Genomic DNA, 27,922 nt, shown 5'->3' with positions numbered 1-27,922 from the left:
AAAAATATCAGATAAAACAATATAAAAAAAATATTAAATAAAACTAAAAAAATAAAACAGATTAATTTATTGAATAATTAAAATAAAAAATTGTGTATGATTAAAAAATTAAAATCGTAAGATAATTTACTACTTCAATAAAAGACTTTGTGACTTTAAAATCATATGAATTTTTTTTAAGATTTTGAGTCATAAAATAAAATTATTACGACTTTAATATCTGGTTTATAAAAATACAAAATTGATGTTGTAAAAAAAGTTTCGACTCCGATGTAAAAAAAAAAAGCCGTAACATATATAACAATTTTTAATTCAAAAATCATAATAAATATTATGATTTATCCCTTCCTAAGTATTAATTTAAATTTTAGTCTATAGGATGAATTAATGCAAAATATCCCCAAATAATCGTTTGACCGACCCAAAAGACATCACATCACAATTGTTCATAGATCCAAACAAAGACAACTGTAATGTGCTAGCTAAGAGAGACTCAGTCTTCGTATGACAAGGTTATGTTGACTTGGAATTTAATGTACTAAGACAAGGTTATGTTGACTTGGAATAAGCTATACTCCAAACGAAAACTCAGTCTTCCTATGTTGACTTGTTTTTGAGTGATGGATGGGTTGTTGAAGTCTCCAAGCTGCTGGGACCCCTATCAATGCTTAATTTTAATGTGATAAGACCAGCAACCTAACACTTTTAATGCTCTGCTTGCTACTTTTGGCGAACCAAAAGTGCATGTACTGGTCCAACACAAGGATGTAAATATACTGGTAGTAACTAGGAACTAATAGGGTATCTTTCATTCTTCTATCCCTCATGATTTTAGTGTAAAAGATACATATGTTACAATCATAAGCATTGTATCGTATTGAAAAAGGAGAAGTCAATACATTTATTAGCTTATTTTCTGATCAACCCTAATGGGTATAGGAGCAATATAATTGAACTAATTGTCATAATCAAGCAATATTCCATGATGTTATTAATCAATTATTAATTGAAACAGGTCCAAAACAATCATATTTTTCCTGAAAGAATATTAATTGCAATTTGAGTATCCTATCCTTCATCTCGGCTCAAAGAATACTGTGTGTTGCAGAAAGATGTTAATAACTCCGCGCGCAATAATGTTGATGCTTACTTTAGGGATACTTCCTGAAAAATCTTTGAAGCAACAAGATGCACGAATAAGTATTTGAATGAGTATTTATAAAAATTAGAATAATATTGATTTTTAAAATAATAATTTTGATTAAAATCAATTTTAAAGTAAAGTGATAGGATGTCATGGCATTTTTTTTTTGCATTTCTTCTAGAATTTCTTTTTAGAACCTCCATTTTACTACACCCACTAATTTTTATTATTTTGTATTTTTTCCAATAATATCGCTCTTACAAGTGAGTGTACGTAGTGTCATTAGTTCAGAATTATGTTAAAAATGAAGTGAATTTTATAATCTAAATTCTAAAAATTATATGTCATAAAACTTTTTGTAATTAAATTTTGGAATTATGTAAATGCATACTATTTGTTACACTATTAAAATTAATAGAAATGATGGTTGTGTTCACATGGGGAAAATGATATATTTAACAAGAGAACCAATATTCAATTTTTATCATATGTCAAAATTATCTTTGGTTAGTAACATTCGCATCACAAGCAAGATTGGTCTTTGACTCATTGAGTCAAAAGACACCGTGATCTCAAATGTAGGAAAAAAGAATAAAAATATTAGTGATAATATATTTAAAACACTCTCTTTAACATCTTTCTCTACTATTGTTTGGAATTTTTCACAAATTTTAATTTCACTTTCATCTAAACTAGAAGAGAGACTTTCATCTTAATATACAAATAGACTTTTAGAAACCTGCAATGTGAAAAGTGAAAGTTGTTACGTGGAAGTATATATGGTAAAACGAAAAGAAAAATTGAAAAGAATGGTAACTGCTAAATAATTGTATTTTGATAATAGAAAATAAGGAAAAATTATCTTTAAAAATAATTATTTAGTAGTTATTTACACTTAAATATTAAAGAACTGATGTTTTGTTGAATTTTGACTGCAGATATAAAAATTGGAGGTGTAACAAGCAAAAAGGTCAGAAAATTTAAAGAAAAGAAGAAAATCTAAAGTAGGCCCAACCCATATACGCGCTCAGCGCGTATCACACGCTAAGCGGATCAGGAAGCACAGGCGCTAAGTGAGGCGTTAAGCTCGAAAGTTGTCACGTGCGCTGAGCGCGCAACAGACGCTAAGCGTGCATAACTGGAATAGAACACGCTAAGCGAGAAGAGCCTGTTAAGCCCGCAATCCAACAGAAGCACACGCTAAACCTCCAACACACGCGCTAAGTGTGCGATCTACACGCGCTAAGCGCGGGGTGTCGCGCAAAACCCGCCTTCGATGGCCCAAAGTCCACTTCAGCAACTATAAATAGAGAATCAGTTTAAGGCGGGACGGACACCACCACAGAACTCCTATAATAGGGGTTTCATTTACTCCCTTTCTTTCACCCCTTCTCATTGTAAAGCCCTCAATGACCATGAGTGGCTAAACCCTTAGGTAGGGTCTGACAGGCCTAGAAGCCAACGCGATATATGATGTACTCTTCACTGTTTATCAATACAATACCAGGTTTTTCCTTCCTATTTTCTTTTCTGTTTCTATTTCTATCTTGCATACTCATCTTTATGTTCTATTAGGAGGAGTTAGATGCTTGAAAGATGGCATACTCATCTTCTATTAGGAGGAGTTAGATGCTTGAAAGATGGTAACTTCTAAATAAGATTTAAAGAAGATATGTCTGATATATACGATCATCCATTATTACATTTATACCTTTTTTTTTTTTGTTACCTTACGTTTTTAACATTAGGTGTTTGCATAAATACCAACCCAAATGAGGTAAAAAAAATTAATAAACATAATAAGGAAGGATTTTAAACATTTTTTTCTCAAAATTAATGAAGTATTATAAGATTTACTTTTTGTAAATAAAATCAAAATATCTTTAGAAGCTCATATCTCAAGTAGTTTCAATGAATAAAACCTGTCATTTTAATTGTAAAGGATAAAGATGTATTGATATTTATTTAATTTGTGTTGATAACTTTATGTAATCAATAAACAATAATATTTAATTTTTAAAAAATTTAAATATATATTACAAATAATAATAATAATTTAAGATAAATAATAGATCAATGAGTTCATATATTAAAACTCATGTTAAAAACTAAACTCAATGATTGGTTCAGTTTAGATCTAACTCAAATATAAAAATTATCAACCTTAAATTATTTTAATTGATTTTGACCAATTCAGATTTAGTAAGCAACCTCTGGCGCTTAGACTCCTTCAATTCTTCACTCCACACCGTACCCCGAAGAATTCGCTCATGGAGTTATTGTTTTTCATTCCTCAACTTGTGAAGTTGCATTTTCCACTATAGGCAATATGCCACTGCACATCTAATATGATTTGTATGCTAGAAAATTAAGTCGGTCAATAACGTGAGAGGATATGAACTTGGTCCAAAGGCTTCGAGCTTTAGGTCTGTATTTAACCACAAATAATATAATAAAATTTATCGTTTAATAATTTAAATTAAGAAAGAGTTTAATATTTATGTAGTGATAATTTAAAATTATTTTATATTATTATTTAATTACATGTTATCTTTAAATTATATTTAGATAATTTTTTTAAATATATAATAAAAAAATTATATTATCATTCAATTACATGTTACTATTTAAATTATTTTAATATGATTATTTTAAATATATTATAAATTATAATTAAATTACTGTATAAAATTTTTTATAACCATTTTTATCTTAAAATAATATCTCTCATCAACAACCATTATATATACCACATTTTTTTGGATATGCTGATACGCATTTCTTTGTCGTCCATTTTTTTTTTACTGGTAAATTAGTTTATACAACAATTGAACATGAGCTTGGCGTGAAATCACATTATTTTCCATTTTATACTCTTTATGCAAATAGAAACATATTTATTTATTAAAATAAATAAATTAACAGGAACATATTTATCGTCTTTTGCTTTTAAAATAAATAATTTAACAGGAACATATTCATAAAATAAATACCGGAGGAGTAAAAAATAACTAGCTTAATTATGCATACAAAATGATCTTAATTGATAAATTTATAGCGGTACATATATATATATATATATATATATATATATATATATATATATATATATAAATTAAAGTCTATATAAAGGAAAACAATGAGAGTGCAACACAATTCTTTGTCCCATTTGGATCCAGCCTTGCTTGCTAATCAATTATGTCATAGTAAATATTTTTAAAATATTAGTAAATGTAAAAAATGATTGGAAAACAATCATGAATATTTAATTAAAAAAAAGTGAAAAATATAAAGGCTAAAACGATAATTAATTTACCTTGATTTTGTCCTTAAAGAACTTCAAACAACCTATTTTCACAATTCAAAACATATTGTTTATTATTCAAAGTGTCATCTAGACGTTTTAAGGACGAAAAATAAAATAAACAAACTTCTTTAAGGATTAAAATAAAAAAAATTACAAAGAAAAAAATAAAAAAGCATTAAATTATAGGATAAAAAAATATTTAAACCTTATTTATTTTAATTCTTTAAATATTTAGTTTTATAATAACAGTGATGATAAAAAAGGATAAATGACTATTTTAGTACTTTATCTTATTTATTTTTCTCAAAATGATCTTTTATCTTTTGAAAGTTTACTTTTGTTCTTTATCTCATTTAAATCATTCAAAATGATTATTTATACTTTAAAATTTTCATTTTAGTAACTTGTCTTATTTAAAAAATTCAAAATAATTCTTCAGCCACTTAAATATATTCATTTTTTTTTCATCAAATAATACTCGGTTAGAATATCATTATGAATGTTTAACTAGTTAAAGGATCATTTTAAACCTTTAAAATAAGATAAGGTATCAAAATGAATTTTAAAAAAAAATAGAAGACCATTATCTTTTAAAAAAATAGAAGACCACGAAATATATGATAACAAAAATAATTGTCTCTCGTTTTCATCTTTATTCCCATTATCTCGTTTACATCTAATGATTCTATAATTTTCTTTTCGTTTGAATCATCCTACCTTAATTTCTTGCATAGTCAACGAAAACTAAGGGCGTAGAAATTAGTCGTACACAAACTACTTAAATCCTGCTTGCTATGCTTCCACTTTACAATACATCGCAAGTCACATTTGTTGGCGATTGTTGTTTCATAAAATTACATATCTGGAAAATTGTGATGGGCACTTACTCTCTGAAAATCTTGTTTGCAATGTTAGTGTGCTTTTTGCATACCCAAGCATCCATTCTTGGATTCAACTCCTCATCACATGTGAAATGCATTGAGAGGGAGAGACAAGCACTGCTCAACTTCAAACAAGGCCTTCGAGATGACTCTTGCATGCTGTCTACATGGAGCAATGGTGATAACAATATAGATTGTTGCAAATGGAAAGAAAGGCGTCGACTGCAGCAATGAAACAGATCATATACATTGCAGGCATTATTCCTTAACAATAACAGCTTGAGTGGGGAAATTTCTAGCTTCATTCAAAATTCTTCATGGTGCATGATAGCAATTCAGCAACAGAACACAGGCCATTTCAGCAGGTCATAACAGAATTAGTTACCCAGTATGCAATAGTGCAATTCTGTTAGGCAAATATTCTCACTAGTAGACAAACAATTATATGTATAAATAAGCACTAAGTGAATGGAAATGAAGGAGAAGAATTATGAAATACTTGTTAGTGTAGTTTAGCATAGCTAGCCTAGTTACTATTCATAACAATTGGTCCGACCTGCCCTCCTCTCCGCTCTTCAATGGCAGATGCCGCACCTTCCGCTGCCAGCCTGGACCGCCTCGAAGCCGCCATGGCCAGCCTCGCCTCCATGGATTCCGTTCTCCATGGAACTCACCTCCGACTTGACGCGTTCCACGCATCCATGCTCTTCAAACTCGATCTCATTAGCCAGCAATTGGATAGCATGATATTCCGCCAACGATCCCCGTTTCCTTCATCGGTGCCGCCACCACAACCGCCGCTGCCGCCGCCACTACTGTTTCCTTCTTCAGCCCAGCCATCACCGCCGCCGCTGCCGCCGCAACCACTGTTTCATTCTTCAGCGCCGTCGCCAGCTCCTCCGTCTCGTCCTCACGTGCCTCCTCCTCAGTTCACACCACACTCCGATGTTCCTCCTCCCCTTCCTATGCTGCCTCCGATTCCATACCCCGCACCCAAGCCACCTAATCCCACACCCAAGCCAGCATCACTTCCCATGGCAGCTTCCCATGGAAGCTCTGTAATGAAGCCACACATGCTCGATCTTGCCGCCTCCACCTATTTTCGTTTCCGACTACCCCGTTCCTCCTTTCTCAGTTTCTCTCCCTCTTCTCTCTGTCTCTATTGCGATCCTTCTTGGACTCGTCATTCTCGTTGCCGTTCGCGTCTTCGCCCCTCAGCCTTTTGCTCTGCCTCTCACCGGCGTCGACGCCCGCCGCCACACCCACCACTATGCTCCCCACAACCACCAAAGCCACCGTGGACACAGTTCTACGCTTCACCTTCACCGCAAGTCAGCAACCCAACCTTCTCCACCTTCACGTATGTGATAACCCTCACAGTTATCTTTGTCCGGCCCAAACAAGCCCACCAACAATACAACTTTACTCTTGTCCCTATTTTTTTTCTACACTCACCCCTGTATTTGCTTGTTTTACTGCCCAACCTTGAGGACAAGGTTGTTTTGAAGCGGTGGGTGTTGATAGCAATTCAGCAACAGAACACAGGCCATTTCAGCAGGTCATAACAGAATTAGTTACCCAGTATGCAATAGTGCAATTCTGTTAGGCAAATATTCTCACTAGTAGACAAACAATTATATGTATAAATAAGCACTAAGTGAATGGAAATGAAGGAGAAGAATTATGAAATACTTGTTAGTGTAGTTTAGCATAGCTAGCCTAGTTACTATTCATAACAGTGCAACAGACTTGTATTTCAGACTCTGGATGTATCAGATAACCGGATTACTGACATGCTACCTATTGTTTCAAATTTTACATCTTTGAGGAGATTAGATATTTCCAATAATCAGTTAACTGGAGAAATACCTAAAAGAATTGGGTTGCTACATGAGTTGGAGTATCTTTCCCTAGAGGAGAATTACTTGGAGGGTGATATCACTGAATCACATCTCACAAATTTATCCAAATTGAAGGTCTTAGGCATAACAGACAACTCATTGTCTCTAAAGTTTGGTGCTACATGGGTTCCACCTTTCCAATTACATACTTTGGGACTAGCTTCTTTCAAGTTGGGTCCTAGTTTCGCAAGTTGGCTCCAAACTCAAAGTCACTTGAGCATGCTAGATATCTGATACAAGCCCAACTCAAAGAGATATAATGAACCCAACACAAGAAGAAACATCTACGACCATTCCAAATGAGGAAATAGAAGAGCTACCCTTGGGCTTTGGCAAACGCAAATCCAAGAAGCCAAAGTGGATGGATGATTTTGTTTCCAAGTAAAATGATATAGAAGCTTGATGACAGCCACTACAGTATCTGTTTGTTTCCCTTCAGTATTGTTATTTCCTTTTTAGTTCCTAAAATTATGCAAACTTGTTAGGAGATTTTATTGCAGCCTTTCCTTTAAAATACATTGTAATTGTGATTTGAGGGACAGATGAATAATAAACAGATTCTTCTCTTCCGTGAAATCTCTCTTCTTCTCTTTGTTTCTTGGAGCCGACACTCGCTCGAAGAGTGCAATTTTCGATCACCTAGACAACAAGGTGCATCAATATCTCTGATGCTGGGATTGATGACTTTGTACCAGACTGGTTTTGGAACAAGTTACCGCATATATATGGTATGAATATGTCTTACAACAGTCTCAAAGGCACAATTCCAAATTTACCAATCAAGCTTCATACCAAAAGTTATGGAACATCAATAATTCTAAATTCAAATCAATTTGAAGGTCGAATTCCTAACTTTTTGTCACAAGCTTGGACATTGGATCTTTCAGAAAACAAGATTTCTGACATAAATTCATTCTTGTGTGGAAAAAATGCAACTACATACCTGTACACTTTGGATTTATCAAATAATGAAATAATGGGACAGCTTCCCGACTATTGGGATGATCTAAATTCATTAGAATATCTTGATCTAAGCAATAATAAATTGTCAGGGAAGATTCCACAGTCCATGGGTACTCTTGTTTATTTGCAAGCTTTGGTTTTACGAAACAATAGTTTAATTGGAGAACTAGCATTCATGTTGAAGAATTGCACTCATTTAGATATATTAGACGTGAGTCAAAATCTGTTGTCTGGCCAAATACCCTCATGGATAGGAGAAAGTCTACAACAACTGAAAATCTAAGCTTGAGAGTAAATCACTTTTTTGGAAGTGTTCCTATACATATCAGTTATTTGAGGAAAATTCATCTCTTGGATCTTTCAAGAAATAATTTGTCAGGAAGAATTCCAACCTGTTTCAGCAATTTTACTGCAATGACGGAAAGGGGAGTAAGCACAAGTGAAATTGAAAGGGGACGAAAAATATCAGTTAAAGAGATTAACTTCTATAGTTATGTCTCTGATGTGCTACTGATGTGGAAAGGTCAGGATTATGAATTTTGGAATCCTGAGTATATTCTAAAGAGCATTGATCTCTCAAGTAATGATTTATCAGCTGAAATACCAAAAGAGGTTGGGTATTTATTTGGATTAGTTTCTTTGAATTTAGCCTGAAACCTCTTAAATGGAGAAATTCCTTCTGAGATTTGGAATCCAACTTGACTAGACTTTCTTGACTTATCAAGAAATCATTTATCTGGCAAAATTCCTTCTACTCTTTCCAAAATTGATGGTCTTGGCAAGTTAAACTAATCAAACAACGATCTCAGTGGAAGAATCCCATGAGAAGGACATTTGCAAACCATTTGCGTCTAGTTTTGAAGGAAATCCTGGTCTTTGTGGTCAACAAATTAACAAAAGTGGTCCCGAAGACGAGACAACAGCAAAGCCTCAAGGACCAGCAGTTGATGAAAATTCAGTTTTCTATGGAGCATTATATATAAGCTTGGGGATTGGATTCTTCACAGGCTTTTGGGGCTTATTAGGGTCAATACTACTTTGGCAACCATGGAGAATTGCTTAATTACCTGAGATTCTTGATTAGACTCACAGACTATATACTTCTAACGGTTGAACTGAATGTATCCATGATACGGAAGCAATTTCAGAGGTGCATCAAGTAAAACAAACAATACAGGATCAAACAGGGGAGGTGCAGGAAAAGGAAAAGCCCAAAAGGAAAACATCAAAGCCCGCATACCTCAGGGATTACATTTGAGAGTTTATGACAGCATTCCCATCCTTGGTGATTTTATCGAAAGGAAGGAGACAAGGATAACTAACTTGATTCTGGAATCATCCCTTAGGCACAAAAAGATAAGAATTCTGTTAGGGAAGCATAGTATAAATAAACATGTAATAATACAATCAGAATCATGAATGAATGAGAATTTCTTTTACCTTCATCATTTCTTCTTTTCTCGGAGGGTTCTGGTCCTCGAAACCAGAGTTACTCATAACACGTATCAATCCAAGTGCGATAGGTGGCTCAAAGGCTAGGAGGTACGTTATTCCAGTAACTTCTTTCTTTTAACTTCATAGTATCTATTCTATTTCAGATTTAAATACCTCAATAACTCCTTTTGTGATGGAAACGGAGAGTGCCTTTTCCTAACAAAAATGTTCTTTTTGAAGCGAATCTAATTGATTGATTTTATTTATATAATTCTTTATCTCAGTTATTTGTTAATTCTAACTCCATGTAATACAATTTTACTTTATTATATCTCTTGCTTATGCATCTCTCCAACACGCACATATTGGCTTTCATCAATTTAACACATTGAGTATATCTAATTCTCCTGTTTCTTTTCTTTACTTCTGCTGTTACTATTCGTAGTTACATCTCTAAGAAGTGATTATTTTTCTTGGAAAGAAATTATAGGTTGTGTTCTGTTTAGAGAAATTCTTTTGTTTTCAAATGATTTCTCTAATGAATTAGCTTCTTAATAATTCTTAGAGTTATGTACATTTTTGTACTCTAATGACTAGTTAGATTTTGAGTTTCATTTAGTTTAATTTATTACTAAAATTCAGTTTCTAATTTTTGTCCATCACCATTAATGTCTGTTATCTGAATTGTGGCACAAAATTTGCAGTTTATGGCAGTTTTGCTTCAGAGTTCTGATGAGGGATAAAAGCATATCATGGATTGCATCTGAATTGTGGCACAAAATTTGCAGTTTATGGCAGTTTTGCTTCAGAGTTCTGATGAGGGATAAAAGCGTATCATGGATTGCATGAAGCGTAACATATAAAGTATTGAAGTTTACAATGTAACATATGTCAAAAGAATGATATTCTGAAATAATGACTTGGTAAATCACTGTTTCAAGAAACTTATTGATTTGATAGTTTTTTATTGTATAATGTATAATGACTTGGAAAATCACTGTTTCAAGAAACTTATTAATTTGATAGTCTTTCATTGTATAATGTATTTGTAATTTTATTGCATAATGTGTAATGACTTGGAAATCACTGTTTCAAGACAGTTGATATATAGTCTGTGAAGGTCTGCAAGAGTTTTTACTTTACATGAGAGTTTTTAGAAGCCGAGACTATGATTGACTTGGAGCTTCAACTGTAGGTAAGGCAAGATATCAGGAATTGGTGTCAAGAATTGCTATAATTTACTATAATTCTCATTTAAAATAAAAGTAAAAACAATTTTATCATTGATGTCACTTAAAAATTCAAAATCAGACGAAATATGTTTTCCCTAGTCTCAACAAGATCTGGAAAGGCCAGAATAATCAAATGATTTGTGCAAAGAAAGGGGAATATGCTTCTTGATTATGATGGGTTCTCAAATTACTCCTAAAAGAAATTAGGTTTAGGTGAATGAAGAAGAATGTAGAAGATAAGACTTTGTGTAAAAGACAAAGGTTGGAAATATAAATGAAAAGTATATGAAATGAAAACAAGAAATCAAAGTAGTAAAAAAAAACAATAAAGGAAAACAATAAAGACTGAAAATGTTAAAAATAAATAAAATACAAGATAAAATAAATTTGTATTTGATTGATTATCCTCCTAAAATATGAAGCACAAGAAATTAAATACATCTTGAAGTTAATAGAAAGTTTATAAAGTTGTGGGAACCCTTCTATTAGATCATGACTTACAATTACTACTTACTTTTTCCAGTCATGATTCGAAATCTCCAACAACTCCCCCACAATACATTTTGAATTTCAAAATGTTGCACAACTTGCTTCCTATTTTAGGAACCATTATATTTTCTTATGATGATTCTATGCACTACACATTGACTTGATCTCGTGCAATCTTAACTAAGTTATCAATAATTTATCCATCATTATATTTTTTTCCGTAGACAATTACCAACCATTCAATTGCAATCATGCCTAATAAGCATTCTTGAGAAAACTCTACTTTTGATAGGCATGAGCAAGAAATAATGAATAGTTCATATGAAACGTATCAATGTAGTTTTTTTATTATCAAACTGAATTAATATTGTTCCGAGACACTAGAACACAATCAGTAAGGAAAAGAATGTGACAAATAACAGAAACAAGACACAAACAATCTTGGAGTAATGACACTACAACTCACTACGATAACTTCAAATACAAACAGATCAGAAAAATATCTCAGAGAAAGGAAGGAAATGGAATCAGAATTTCAGAGAGAAAGAGGCATCAGATAGAAAATTATCTTCATCATATACCCTAATGTGCGAAGTCCTTCAATAATATGTTCTCTTTCCTCAATCGTGTGTTTTGCCTGACTCACATGTGATGTGACGTTTGACACGTGTTTTTCCTTCTTAATAGAATTTCATGCCAAAACTTCTTCGGACTTTATACATGTTACAACATACTAGAATAGTTCATTTGAAAATAATATTTTCTTATTTGAATATTTTTAAAATAAAAGGAATAACAATAACATTAGGATGTAACCTTCTAATCACCCCTTATTCATTTTTATCCACAAATACAATCCACAACTCTCACTTTAAAACAGAATTAGCCTTCCCTTCCCTCTCCCTTGAACATCCCATGGCAACCCAAATATTCCATAAAAGAACAAAATGCTTGCACATATTTAGCCACAATCCTAGTAGATCCTACACATTATTACGATCTAAGCACAAAAACAGTATATGAAGTTTTAACACAAGGACTGTACATCGGAGAGGGTTTTGAGGAGGGATTGGTTGCTGGGCTTTGGGGTGGGCCAGGCCCATTTGGAGGTGGAGGCAAAAGGGAGGGTGTAGGATAAAAAGTGTATGAGGAGAGAAAAAAAATCGGTGAGGGTTGAGATTGAGATTTCGTGGAGTTTGGGAGAAGGGAGGCCAAGTGATAAGGATAACACAGACCACAGAGCAGGGGTACAAATAGAACATTCAGCAGAGGTGCAGATTAAGGAAAAGCCCAAAAGAAGAGTCATGAGGCCAGCTTACCTTTGAGATTATGCTTAAGGGTAGAAAAGGGATTTAGTGTGATAATGCTGTTAGAGCATGGGACAAGCTTAACAGAATTGATTCTGTGATATTCCTCTTGCACCAAAAGATAAGAATTCTTTTAGTAGAGGATAGTATAGATAAGTATGTAAATAAAACCAGAATCATGAATGAAAGTATACTTCCTTGCCTTATTCCTTCTTCTCTTCTCTTCTATGGAGGCCCTGGTCCTCGAAACCAGCTAATTCGATCTTCCCTCATAACATTGGTGCTCTCGTTTCTTCACCATGGCCGACCCACCTCCTTCTTCCTCAGACAAATTGGAAGAGCTTATCATCCGCCTCACCCACCAACAATTATCCCTCACCAGCAAAATTGATGATCTCATTCATCACGTTTCTCCTTTGATACCCCTAGGACCGTCTTTCTCCTCACCTTTGCCTTGCCATTTTCCTGCTCCTGCAATCAACCATAGAATGAAATTAGATGTGCCCCGTTTCGATGGCACAGACCCATTGGGCTGGATTTTTAAAATAAACCAATTCTTCGAGTATCACGACACCCCCGAGTACGAGCGTTTAACGATTGCGTCATTCTACATGGAGGGTCGCGCACTCTCTTGATTTCAGTGGATGACCAGCAATGGTCAACTCACGTCCTGGCCTGTGTTTCTCTAGGCTTTACAATCCCGATTTGCCCCTTCGCAGTACGAAGACCCCACCGGGGCGCTGTGCAAACTCATGCAGAAAGGGACAGTAGCTGCTTACCAGGCAGAGTTCGAAGACCTATCGAATCGTGTTTCCGGCATTCCTCCGGCTGTCCTCCTCAGCTGCTTCATCTTCGACCTCCTCCCGGAGATCCGCCGTGAGGTGCAAGCGCACCAGCCCCTGACCCTCTCTCAAGCCGTCGGCCTCGCCCGCCTTCAGGAGGAAAAACTCACCGACCACAGACCCCCACCGCCACCCCCTCCCCATCGCCCTCGACCTCCACCCCTTACCCACACACCCTCTCCCTCGAACCCCCCTTCCCTTCGCCCTAACCCTCTTCCTCCCTTCCTCACGACTTTGCCTCGACCCCAACCCCCACCACCACCCTTCAAGCGCCTCACCTCCGACAAGATAGCCTCTCGCCGTGAGCGAGGGCTTTGCTTCAGCTGCAACGAGAAATACCACCGGGGGCACCGCTGCGCCTCTCGGGTATTTCTGTTGCTAGCTGAAGATAAGGATAACCCTAACCCGCCTCTTATAGAACCATTGGACCACAAACCCGAACCCGCTCCTGACCCGCCCGATACCCATGACCCGTACCCGGCCCAACTCAGTTTAAATTCCTTAGCGGGCCACTTAGCCCCTGAAACGCTCCGTTTTGTAGCCACCATCTCCGACAGTGACGTCGTGCTCCTGGTGGACGGAGGAAGCACGCATAACTTCATCCAACTGCAATTGGTCACCCAGTTGGGCCTGCTTCCCATCTCTACGTCGCCCCTCCGTGTCATGGTTGGCAATGGCCAGCAATTAGAATGCAATTCGATGTGCTCCGTTGTCCCTATTACTATTCAGACCACCACATTTCACGTTGACCTCTATGTACTACCAATTTCGAGTGCGAATGTTGTACTTGGAGTGCACTGGCTCAAATCTTTGGGCCCAGTTCTAACCGATTGCAACCACCTGACAATGCAATTCTTCTACGAAGGCAACTTGATTCATTTGCAGGGGGACATGGATGCTGCCCTGAGTTCCCTTTCCTCGTTACAATTTCGCAGACTTAGTCGTAAGAACAGGGATGGTTTATATTACCATATCACCCTCTTATCCAGTGTTGACACCACCACCCAGGACTTGCCTCCAAGTATACACACCCTATTGGCCAAATACGATACCCTATTCCAACCTCCTCAGACGTTACCCCCAACCCGTGACACCGACCACCACATACATCTCCTTCCCCAAGCGCCTCTGGTCAATGTTCGACCATATCGTTATCCCATTACCAAAAACAGGAGATTGAGTCTCAGGTGGATTCTATGCTGCAAAAGGGCCTTTTTCAGCCCAGCTCTAGCCTTTTTTCCTCTCCTGTTTGGTTGGTTAAGAAGCAGGATGGATCATGGAGGTTTTGCGTCGATTACAGGGCACTGAATGCATTGACGGTGCGAGATTGGTTCCCAATTCCGACGATAGATGAGCTACTCGATAAATTGGGTGGCGCAAGGTATTTCTCTAAGCTTGATTTGCTTCAGGGGTATCATCAGATACGCATGCATCCTCCCGATATCCCTAAGACTGCCTTCCGCACCCATCATGGCCATTACGAATTCAAGGTAATGCCATTTGGGTTGTGCAATGCCCCCTCGTCATTTCAGGCCACCATGAATGCTATTTTCCGACCATACCTCCGACAATTCCTCATTGTCTTTTTCGATGACATTCTGATATACAACAACTCCTTGGATGACCATGTGCACCACCTCGAGCTCACTTTTCAGGTACTTCTTCACCACCAATTCACACTGAAGCTTTCTAAGTATTCTTTTGCTCAGGAGCAGGTAGAATATCTAGGCCACCTAGTTTCCCACCATGGAGTTGAACCATTGCCATCGAAGGTGGATGCTATCCAACAGTGGCTGATTCTGAGAACCACGAAAGCCTTGAAGAGTTTCTTAGGCCTTGCCGGCTTCTACCGCCGGTTCATCAAAGGCTATGCAACCATTGCGGCCCCCCTGGTTAAGGCAACCACCAGTGACACACTTCGGTGGACCGCGGACACTCAGGCTTCTTTTGAAAATCTCAAACATGCTTTATCTTCAGCTCCGGTCTTGGCCCTGCCGGATTTTACATTGCCCTTCATGGTGGAGACGGACGCCTTCGGGGTTGGCATGGGAGTTGTCCTCTCGCAGCAGGGACACCCCATTGCCTACTTCAGTAAGCCATTTAGTGCCAAACTCCTCTGTTCGTCAACATATGTTCGTGAATTGTTTGCTATAACGGCGGCCATTAAGAAATGGCGCCAATATCTCCTCGGACATCACTTCATTATCGTCACTGATCACAGAAGTCTGAAGGAACTTCTCACACAGGTAATCCAGACCCTGGAGCAGCATACCTACTTGGCCCGGTTGCTTGGTTATGATTATGAAATTCAATACCGGTCTGGCGCTCATAATCAGGCCGCCGATGCTCTCTCCTGGTTGCCGGAAAACACTACTTCTCTTTGGGTGTTATCAGTTCCTTGTCTGACATTCTTCGAGGAGCTTCAACAGCAATTACAGACTCAGCCTGAATACGTTCGAAAACGCCATGATATCACAGAGCAACCCTCCAATCACCCTGCGTTCTCTATTTCGAGTAACATGATTCTTCACAAGGGGCGTATCTGGCTCCCAGAAGGATTTCACTTGATTCCTACTTTAATTGCAGAATATCATGTGACGCCCACGGGGGGTCACGCCGGAATTGCGAAAACAATTGCAAGAGTCTTGGAGAATTTTTCATGGCCTAAGCTCAGGGAGGATGTCACACAATTTGTGACTAACTATGCGGAATGTCAGTGCACCGACTACGAGACTAAGTGCTTGGCCGAATTGTTATGTCCCCTTCCGGTTCCTTTCCGGCCATGGGAGGACCTTTCTCTCGATGTCATCACAGGCTTGTCGGCATACCATGGACACACAGTCATTCTCGTTATTATGGATAGGTTCTCAAAAGGGGTTCATCTGGGTACGCTTCCCACAGCTCACACAGCATTAGCAGTGGCATCGTTATTTGTCGACATCGTGGTCAAGCTTCACGGCACTCCTCGGAGCCTAGTATCTGATCGAGATCCCCTCTTTATCAGTAGATTCTGGCAGGAGCTTTTCCGGTGCAGTGGTACTCAGCTCCGAATGAGCACCGCCTATCACCCCCAAAGTGATGGCCAAACAGAGGTACTCAATCGAATTATTGAACAATATCTGAGAAGCTTTGTTCACCGGCAACCCAGCACGTGGGGAAAATACCTTCCTTGGGCGGAATGGTCACATAATACGTCCTGGAATTCAGCCACCGGGACGACCCCTTATGAGCTCACTTTCGGAAAGAAGCCATTCAATTTTCCTGAGTACATTGCAGGGTCCTCTGCTGTGGATGCTGTGGATACCTTGTTACAGGACCGCGATGAAACTTTCCAATTGGTTCGCCGGAAGCTCTTGAAGGCCCAAAGTCGCATGAAGGAACAGTCTGACCGTCGCCGGCGCGACGTAAGTTACAATTCTGATGACTGGGTTTGGCTCAAATTGCGACCCCATAGACAGACATCTGCTACAGGCCCTCTGAGTCCTGCTGGGAAACTAGCAAGGAGATACTATGGACCCTTCAAGGTTATTGAAGCCATAGGAAAAGTGGCTTATCGCCTGCAGCTTCCACCAGAGACGAAAATTCATGATGTCTTCCATTGCTCTCTCCTCAAACCATTTCATGGTCAATTGGAAGCCACCTCTCCCGTGCCTTTACCTGATCAATTTCATAATGATCAACCCATTATCACTCCAGCAGCAATTGTGGATTATCGCAAAACTCCTTCGGAAGCTTGGGAAGTCTTGGTTCAATGGCATGGCTTATCCCCAGATGATACATCTTGGGAGGATTGGTCTACTCTTTGCCATGACTATCACCTTGAGGACAAGGTGATTTCTCAAGGGCCGTGGGATGATAAGGATAACACAGACCACAGAGCAGGGGTACAAATAGAACATTCAGCAGAGGTACAGATTAAGGAAAAGCCCAAAAGAAGAGTCATGAGGCCAGCTTACCTTCGAGATTATGCTTAAGGGTAGAAAAGGGATTTAGTGTGATAATGCTGTTAGAGCAGGGGACAAGCTTAACGGAATTAATTCTGTGATATTCCTCTTGCACCAAAAGATAAGAATTCTGTTAGTAGAGGATAGTATAAATAAGTATGTAAATAAAACCAGAATCATGAATGAAAGTATACTTCCTTGCCTTATTCCTTCTTCTCTTCTCTCCTATGGAGGCCCTGGTCCTCAAAACCAGCTAATTCGATCTTCCCTCATAACACCAAGAGAGGATGAGACACTGGCCTCCATTTTGCAGAATGAGACTTTGCGGTGGGGAAATGGGGGTGTTCACAAGTGATGAATCGCAACGTCGTCGTTTTGGGCTATGTCCAACTATTTTCTTTTTGGGTTACAACTTTTACGTGATCCAAGGTTGTTTTTTTTTTTGTGTGTGGGAAGAAAATAAAAGGCAAAAACTACAAACAAGGAAAGACAACTCCTGACGCATCAGTAAGAAGATGCAGACTAAAACTAAAGAATCTTCAGAAGCTCCATTCTTGGCCAAAATGTCCAAACCCCTTCACTTTTATCGACAAGATCGGAAGTTAATTATTAGTTGAGACTCACATAGAGTCTTGGTCTTGGTGAAATACTTAAGCTGTCAAAGGATTTTTTGTTCTAACTCGGTTAGAACTTCAGGGGTATACCAAGTTAGCGTATAGAAGTCCTCATTAGCAAGTGGTTATGGTGTTCACCACTTGCCCTTGGTGTGTCCCAGCGTTGGTTGCTGATACTATGTTTTGAACAAAGAGAGTAAAAGGGAGGGTGCTTTGTTGCAGCTGCTGTGATCCCAAGAAAGAAAATAAAAGGAGGTGCAGATGGTTTATTTCACTTGTTGGAACCCACAATGATTTCAACCCATATAAGAATTGTGTGTAGCACACCTGCTATAAACTGAGATTTTTTTATTTGTCCAAACAATAACTAATGCAGTGCATTACAAGATAAAGACGGAATTTTATTTCTCTATACAAAATTAAAAATATTGAATGTACCTAACCATCTACACCTCCTCTGCATCACCTCTGCCTCATAAGATACCATACTTTAATCCAAAACCTTAAAACTCAAATTTATTAATCTTCTCCTCACTTATATAGTACTCAACTTTTTCACTTCTACTAGATGTGGGATGTCATCTCACACTTGTATTCCAACCGAATAGATTTATTGTAAATACTGGTGGTGGTCCATGATGAACCATACGTGGTTCACTCCTATCTTGAAAAGGTAGTCTCCAATAGATATTTCCAGTGATACCAGTGAGCATATGTACTAATTACTAATGATACCATTTATTGCAGACAGACTTCTTATAAAACTAGAAGTTTATTGCAGACAGACTTCTAAAATAAGGACTAGATGATGGGATCTAATTGGCACTCTCATGTTGGTGCAACGGAAGAGAGAGAATTTTAAAATTAGCATTCATTGGTGAATTTCATTTACTGATGTGATAAGACCAGCAACCTAACACTAGCTTGATGCAAATTTTAATGCTCTGCTTGCTACTTTTGGCGAACCAAAAGTGCATGTACAGAAGGGGTCTAACACAAGGATGCAAATATACTGGTAGTAACTAGGAACAAATAGGGTATCTTGCATTCTTCTTCTCATGCACAAATTTGATTCACAGTTAAGTATAGCTGCACTAGGAGAATATAGTAGAAAGCATTGTTAAAGATGAATATGCAGTGGTGAAATTTTAGATATCACAGATCTAAGCACAATAATGAAAAACAAGCAGCATTACAAATATATTATACAATAAATACAACAATAGCATACTAAGTTTCTGGAAACAAGATTTTGCAGTTCATTACTTAAATACAAAACATTGTAAACTCCTATACTAAAGAATTATCTCGCATTTGTAGCTGCCAACAATGGTTTCTTCTCTGATCAGAAGCGTGCAGCACATCTGCAACAATCAGCATTTTTTTTGTACAACAATTAATGTGGTGGATTAATTACAAGATATAAACAGAATTATATTTTTTCATATAAAATTGAAAATTGAAGTATACATGCAGGGACCATGGCCACCAAGTTTTTCACAAAGTGTATTTAAAATACCATGTTAAAAGAATTATGGTCCCCTTAAAATTTATGGAAAAAAATATCGAAAAATAATACATGCCATCTTAGTTGACACTTAGGGAGATAAAAAGAAAAAAGAAAGAGAAGTGTATGTATAATAGGTAATATAATGTGATAATGTGATAGTAAAAAGTGAGATAAAAAGAAATTAAAGATAATAATAAAGTATTTGTAATGTGTAGGTGTACATTTATAATTATGGAAAATCATTTTAAAGAGATGCATGTATTTGTTTCTTCTATGAATGTATAATTAATATATTTGAAAGAGTTTATGTTTCCAATAATTAGGAATAAAAAAATGTATTTATTTATTTTCATATAAATGATAAAATTAATTAGATAGTAATGGTTTTATGCTTAATATAGTTGTATATTTTTTTTATAAAAAAAATTACAAGTTAAATATTAATTAGATTAAATTATTATTATTATTCTTGGCCTCCTCTAAGTGTAATACATATTGCTCTTTTTTATCAGTGAAGCAATTTCTTGATATATGTAAAATAAAACAAAGTCAGAACATAAACCATGAAATTGAAAAATAAATCTAGAACATACCTTTTTGCCTTGGAGCGTTCAGCAAAACTTCCCACCACATTCACCATAACATACATATACATAGTCTGTTAACCTGTTCAGAAATCTGATGTAGGCAATTCTCCAAGGACGCCACAGTAGTAATGGCCCTAATAAGCCCCAAAATCCAGTGAAGTATCCAATCCCCAAGCTCATGTATAATCCCTCATAGAAAACTGAATCATCACCTTTGACTGCTGGTTCTTGATGCTCTGCTGTTGTCTGATCTCCATCCCCAGGACAAGTTTTGTTAAGTTGTTCACCACAAAGATCAGTGTTTCCTTCAAAACTAGAGGCTTCAAAGGTTTCAAAATGTCTTCCTGATGGGATTCTTCCAGAAAGAGAGTTGTGTGACAAGTCTAATTTTTGCAAATAATCAATTTCAGAAAGAGAAGAAGGAATTCTCCCAGAGATGTGATTTCTTGACAAGTCAAGTGATTCTAGTGACCTTAAATTCCCAATCCGAGAAGGAATTTCTCCACTCAAATTGTTTCTTGATAGATTCAAAGAAACTAACCCAAGCAAATATCCGACCTCCTTTGGTATTTCACCCGTTAAATTGTTACTGGAAAAATCAATGCTTTTGAGCTTTAACTCTGGATTCTTGAACCCCTGTTCCACACCTTTCCACATCCATGTTATGTCAAGCGTATAACCTCCGAATGAGTAAAGACCATAAATTTCAAAGTAAGTGTTATTATACCAATATATACGAGACATAGTGTCACTTGAGTTGATGCTCTGTTCAGACATTGCAGTGAAATTCTTTAAGCATGATGGAATTCCTCTTGACAAATTATTCCTTGAAAGATCCAACAATTGAATACAGTTCAAATAACAGAGATGAATGGGTAGATTTCCGGAGAGGTGATTTCCTCGCATGTTCAAGATTATCAATTGCTGCATACTTTCTCCAATCCATGATGGTATTGGACCCGACAACATATTTTCACTCAGGTCCAGCATAAATAAACTGCTGCAATTCTTCAAAGAAGAAGGTAACTCACCCATTAAACCATTGTTTCGTAAAACCAAGGCTTCCATATTAACAAGGGCGCCCATGGACATAGGAATCTTCCCTGACAATTTATTGCTGCTTAAATCAAGAAACAGTAATTGCTTTACTGATTTCCAACAATCTGGCAGTTGCCCCTTTATTTGATTGTGTGATACATCTAAAGTGGCCAAATTTGAAGCTGTGCTTTGGTCACATAAGAATGAAAACAAATCTGAAAAATTATTTTCAGAGAGCATCAGCTGGGAAGCTTGTAGTAAAAATGACGGAATTTTACCCTCAAACTGATTTGAATTCAGAAGTATAGACGGTCTGAGAGGAAGCTTCAACGATATATTAGGAATTGAACCAATGAGATAATTGTGAGACATATTTAAGAATACCATATATTGCAAGTTATTCCAAAACAAGTCTGGTACAGAGTCATTAATCCCATTATCAGAAATATCAAGCTCAGACAAAGATCTTTGAGTCTTGAGCCAACTAGGAAAAGTGGGGCCCAACTTGCAAGATCTGATTCTCAAATATTCTAATTGGAATGGAGGAACCCAACTCGGGACAAATTTCAGAGACAACGAGTTCCCTGATAGGTCCAAGTATTCTAATTTGGAAAAATTAGAAAGATGGGATTCAGTGACGTCACCCTCCAAAGAATTCCCAGCCAAGTTAAGATCCTCCAATTCTGATAGCAATCCAATGCTTTTAGGTAACATGCCAGTCAACCGGTTATAAGATAAATCCAAGCTCTTAAATATGTGTCTGTTGCACCATGAAGAATTTCGGAAGAAGCTAGAAAATTCCCCGTTCAACTTGTTATTTGAGAGGTCTAACCTCTGCAATGCGCACATGTTACCAAAGAAAGATGGAATCTCGCCTTGCAGTTTGTTACTGGAGAGGTGAAGAATTTCAAGAGAGTTCATTACTTTCCCAAATCCATCTGGAATGGGACCTTCTAACATTTTATTATAAAGTAAAAGGTCATGAAGATTGGTGGTGGAGTTAAAGAGCCAGTAAAATATAGTTGATGATTTCAACAGATTTGAGGAGAGATCAAGGGAAACAAGAGAAGATGAAGAACGCATAATGAAAGAAGATGACATAAGAAAACTTTCATCCGTAAGACTACAATTTTGCAAATCCAGATTTTGAAGTTTTGAGCTGAAGTTGAAACCACCTTGAAAGACTGATGATGTCATATTATTATAGGAAAGGTCAAGGATCACAAGAGAAGGAAAGTTTGGGCAGAGAGGAGATGACAAAACAATGTTATTATGACCAAGATAAAGCTCCTGAAGATTAAGACTAAAGTTTGACAACAGTTGAAATGTTGAGGATGTGAGCTTATTTTTAGAAAGATCAAGGATGGTAAGAGCAGTGGAGAAGTTGGAAGGTGAATAAAACAGAGATTGAATATTTGTATCTGAAAGAGAACAATCAAATAGCCTCAACTCTTTTAAGTTAGGAATAAGCTTGCTGATCATTTGTAGCCAGTGATGAGAAGAGGAAAGGTTGTGTAGTGAACTTAGCCTAAGTTTTGTCAAGGAAGAAAGATTAGTCAACCACTCTGCATCCTTAGATTTCACATCAAAATTGCCACCAAGTCCAAGAGTGTGCAATAAAGGAAGATTCCCAACTTGGAAAGGGAGTGCTCCCGAAAATGAATTCCACCCCGCAAGATCAAGATACCTCAACTGTGAGAGATTTCCAAGTTGATATGGGAGTTCCCCATCGAGATCATTATAACTTAGATCAAGATATTGTAAATGTGTAAGGTTTCCAAGTTGATAAGGGATTTTTCCACGGAGATAAAAATTGTTACCTAGATCAAGAGACAGTAAATGTGTAAGCTTTCCAATATCAGAAGGAATACTCCCAATAAAAAAACAAACAGAGAGATTGAGATATCTTAAGTTGGCGAACGAGCCCAAGAGTTCTGGGATATGTCTCCATTCAAAAGCATTATAGCTGAGATCCAAGTGTTCAATATTTTCAAGGGCAATCAATGAAGAGATATTGATTGCACCTCTCAAATATTGTGTATCCTGACCACGGAGATGAAGCATCTCAACATGACCAGTTTGATTGTTGCATTGAATGCCTTTCCATTTGCAACAGTCTCCGTTATTGCCATCGTCCCTCCATGTAGACAGCATGCCAGAGTCATCTTTGAGGCCATGTTTGAAGTTGAGGAGTGCTTGTCTCTCACTCTCAATGCACTTAATTTCTGCGCTATTGGGAAGGCTGTTGAATCCAAGAATGGATCCAGCAGCATGCAATAAAAGCAGCAAAAGTGCATAAAATAGTTTCAGAGAATAACAACTCATTATGAAATGACTAAGAGTAAAACAAAGATCGGTTACTGTGATCACTTTCTCTTAAATGGTCAAGTATGAAAGATGGAGCCTGCGGCAGGATTTATATAGCTGATAGTATGGCTAAATGACAGAGTTGTGTTAATTCTCGTTCACTTATCGAAGACAACAAAATAAGGATATTTTTTCTTAAAAAAAACTTTATTTTAAAAATTAAAATACGAAGACTCCGTATACAAGGCTTATATATTTTTAATTCCTTTATTACACTCAGGTGATAAGCAATTTAAACTTACCATTCTTCATGGAAAAAATATAGAATTTATAATAAAAAAATCAATAATCATATAATTGTGTAATCAAATTATTTAAGCCCACCAAAAAATATGATGTGTTATTTTGCCCAAGTATAAGAAATACAAGATTAATTTGTGTTTATATGAATGTTTTGTGCGTAGACTAGCAATTTCAAGTCTTTGCACTTGTCCCCAAGAAATAAAAAAGTGTTTGCACTTATTTTTAAATTCACAAATGCATACGTTAGTTTTGAAAATAATTATTGGTCGTTATATTTTTGCTGATATGAAACAACTCAGTAAAATGAAAATCTGGAACAGTGATGATAGTACGACCATACGAATAAGTTGTTAATTCTTGTTCAAAGACAAGAAAACAAACTAAGTTTTTCAAATGTAAATTTTTAGAATAAAGAAAAATTATGACGACGAAAAACATAGTATGGCTAAATGACTGACTTGTTAATTCTCGTTCACTTACCGAAGACAACAAAATAAGGAAGTTTTCTCTTAAGAAAACACTTTATTTTAAAAATTAAAATACGAAGACTCCATATACGAGGCTTATAAGCAATTTATAATAAAAAAATTCAAATAATTATATAATTGTCTAATAAATTTATCTCATATATTAATTACAGGTTCATCAAGCTCTACTTCATACTGTACCAGCAAGTTGTAACAACTAAAATTTCATCAGATAATCCGACGAAAAAATGATGTTACAAATTTTAATAAATAAAAAATATAACTATGAGAGTCTCACATCAGATAGAAATGAAAAAATTGAATACCATATAATAACTGAGAAGAAAATCATAAACATGAACCTTATGATTTTTTAGGTTAAAATGTGATGTAAAAATCACTTATATAATTACTCGGGATAAAATATTAAGAAAAAAGACAATTAACTTGAGAGTCTTTTTCTTAACTTACACCTGTGTCGTTAACAATTGATAATTCTGTCTAGCATGCTATATTGTGAAGAAAAAAAATACTTCTCTCCTTATTTGTTCATTTTACATATTTCCTGGTGCCAAAATATTTTTTTTATTGTATTTTTATATCCTTTAAAATAAATTTGCTTTTGGAATTTTCTCTTGGACCAGATACCATTCAAAGAATTTCAGATAATGTAAATGCACGGGGTTCTTTTTTATTTTTGATTTTGTGGCATTTATCTCAATATTTGGTTGATATATTTGAAACTTGATAGCGATTAGCTGATGTATCAGCCAACCGACCCAAGTATGGAAAAAGAATACCGTGAAGACAGAATTTTTCCACAAACTAATGTATCAGCATGAGTTTCCTTTAATTTTCTTTTGATTTAAATATTTTTGTGGGCGTGTTTTAATTTTCCTTTTTGATGTGATTGGCGAGCTTAATTTTCTAACCCATATTTTAAGGGTTGGCAGACTTGGAAAACAATTGCTTGGATTTAACTTAACTGGCTGTTTATACATGTTTTGTTTTTAGAATCATATCACATATATGTAGTCTGTTGATGAAGTAGATAGTGGGAGCTTATGTTTTGGGCAGAAATTGTGTCCTCAAACTTTCATGTGATAAGACAAATTAACTTCTGAATTTTCACAATAATATTCTTCTATGCTATCATAAGAAGAAGAAAAAACCACCCATAACTTGTAGATGCATGTTCTCTTAAAAACGTGGTATTCTTCTAGACCAAAAAACAAAAGAAGGTGGTATTCTATGTGTTCAATTATATCTTTTGGCTGGAATCTTCCGTGTTCATATGTTGGGGATTAAAATATTTAATAGGGATTAATTAACATGAACATATCCAGAAAATAAGTACTGGAGGAGTAAAATAATAACAAGCTTAAACATACAAAATTATGTTAATTAATAAATTTCATAACTATATTTTATATAAAAAAAATTAATTAACCTGTATATATAATTTTTTTAAAAGAAAAATATGAGAGGGAAACCATTCCTGTTTCATTTGATACTGCCATGTTAATCAATCACGTCTAATAAATATTTTCTTATATGTTGTGATTTGATTTTTTTTTCTTTAATTAAGACATGGCTTTTAAAAAATTACTCTTACAAAATCTTACCATTCTTCAAGAAAAAAAATTAGAATTTAAAATAAAAAAATAAATAATTATATAATTGTGTAATAAAATGATTTCGTATATTAATTACAGGTTCATGAAGATATACTTCATATTGTAGCAGCATGTTGTAATAACTAAAATTTCATCAGATAATTCGACAAAAAAAATGATGTTAAAAATTTAATAAATAAAAAATATAAATATGATTCTATTTTTACATTATCAAGGGAATTTTTGTAATGTCATTAAATATGAGGTGCCCATAAAAGGTATTTGAGTTTGTCACTTTAACGAGCACCATGCTTAGAAAAAGTCTATGTAAAATTAACACAAACAAGGCTTAAACATCATTTTGGCTACTATAAATTAGTGTGTTTTCTGCTTTTGTTTTTCAAAGTTTTTTATTTTAGTCCTAGTCAAACTTAAAAAAAGCATTTAATCTGTCAAGTAAAAATATTAATTGACGACATAACATGAAATTACATTAACCGTTAATTAACTTATAAAGATTTTAACAATAAATAATATGTAATTATTTTTAGTAAATTATATTTTTTTTTTAATTTCTCATAAGTTGATCTAACATCATCAATTATTTTAAATATATGAAAATGTAATAATTCAATTTACCAAAAAATTTACATATAATAGCATGTCAAACTATTGATATTGTCGACCGGCCAATGAACTACCAACATCACTCTTACATAATCAGTAACCTATTGATAGTTGATAGCAAACAATAAATTCAAATATTAAAATTACAAGCACTAAAATATATATAAAAAATATTTATATATTAAAGTGCAAAAAAATTCTTAATTTTATAGGAAAAAAACAATTATTTAAACCCACCAAAAATATGATGTGTTATTTTGTCAAAATACGAGAAATGCAATACTAATTTATCTTTACACTAATGTTTTTGCACAATCTTTGGTCCCCAATAAATAAAAAAAGTCCTTGCACGTTAGAATATTTCCAAGTCTTTCTAGGGTTGACATCATACTGTGAAAAGTCTACTAAGAACTAAGATGAATAAATATCATTTGTCATTTGGTTAAAGCGCAGAAAATGCAAGCTTAATTAATTTGTCTTGATATAAAATTTCCACAAAGACTAATAATTTCAAAGTCTATACAGTCGTATTACTTTTAAATTTGGATGTGATTGTGTTTAATTTTCTAACCCATTAAAAGAGTTAGAAAACAAAGAAGACAACAATATCATCTTTTTTTATCATTATTTTAAAGTACTAATATATTTCAATACATGTGAAAAATTTTAAAAAATTATAGTTTATACGCTATTTATTTAAAACATAATCTTTATATTATAATACAAAAATATCACTATTTCATACTCATACAATCAGTATGAATATAATAAACACTATAATTTGTCTAATTATTATTATATATATCATTATTATATAACAATAACATTTACAATATTCGTATTCTATTACTATTAGACTCAAATAAAAATCAAATTCTCAACTATATTATTTATTGAGAGATTCTTTTAACTAATTTAATGTAATATACTTATTGGTCTTCAAGCTCCACTCAATTTTATCAGGGACTAACAAACAACCATTAATTCATTATATTGTCTTTATAAATATTTCTAATAATTTTATTTTTCAAGTGTGCAAAGCACTTCCACAAATTTACTATTCTTAGTTGGGTGTAAGTGTCACATATTAATTAATATTTTTAGGTAAAGACATATTCTGAATATTTTGAATGAGAGAGGCATATCGATGAGCCAAGATGATAGGACCCTTGATCAATGAAATAGCATGAGGAGAATGAGTGTAGCAGATTCTGAATTTCTCTCAATCTAGCTTGTCGAACCCTTTATATAACACTAGAAAATATACATTTAATGTTGTTATTTTAACATCAATTTTATAAAAATGAATGTTAAAAAAATAGTAGCATAATTAAAAACAAGTTGAGTTTATTAATATCGATTTTTTCGAAAAATCTTTTGGTTCAAACGTCTTCAGTTTTATCGACAAA

The 27,922-nt window shown here is 35.2% G+C and overlaps 1 protein-coding gene and 1 pseudogene across 1 annotated transcript; one reads left to right on the top strand and one right to left on the bottom strand.

Moving 5' to 3' along the window:
* The first annotated feature begins 7,902 nt into the window (after window positions 1–7,902).
* Window positions 7,903–9,259, top strand: LOC121173700 (receptor-like protein EIX2; annotated as a pseudogene).
* A 9,961-nt stretch (window positions 9,260–19,220) lies between these two features.
* LOC102662253 (receptor-like protein EIX2) lies at window positions 19,221–23,566 on the bottom strand. Its single transcript, XM_006599443.3, has 2 exons — window positions 20,162–23,566; window positions 19,221–19,422 (listed from the first exon to the last, which is right to left on the bottom strand). Exon 1 carries the CDS (start codon window positions 23,516–23,518, stop codon window positions 20,180–20,182), a length of 3,339 nt encoding a protein of 1,112 aa, XP_006599506.1. The 5' UTR covers window positions 23,519–23,566; the 3' UTR covers window positions 19,221–19,422; window positions 20,162–20,179.
* Window positions 23,567–27,922: the final 4,356 nt, after the last annotated feature.

The sequence above is a fragment of the Glycine max genome, chromosome 16 (genome assembly GCF_000004515.6).
Source record: "Glycine max cultivar Williams 82 chromosome 16, Glycine_max_v4.0, whole genome shotgun sequence".
In the NCBI taxonomy this organism is placed as follows: Eukaryota; Viridiplantae; Streptophyta; class Magnoliopsida; order Fabales; family Fabaceae; genus Glycine; species Glycine max.
The sequence above is the reverse complement of the archived record's forward strand: the minus strand, read 5'-3'. Positions and strand labels throughout refer to the sequence as shown.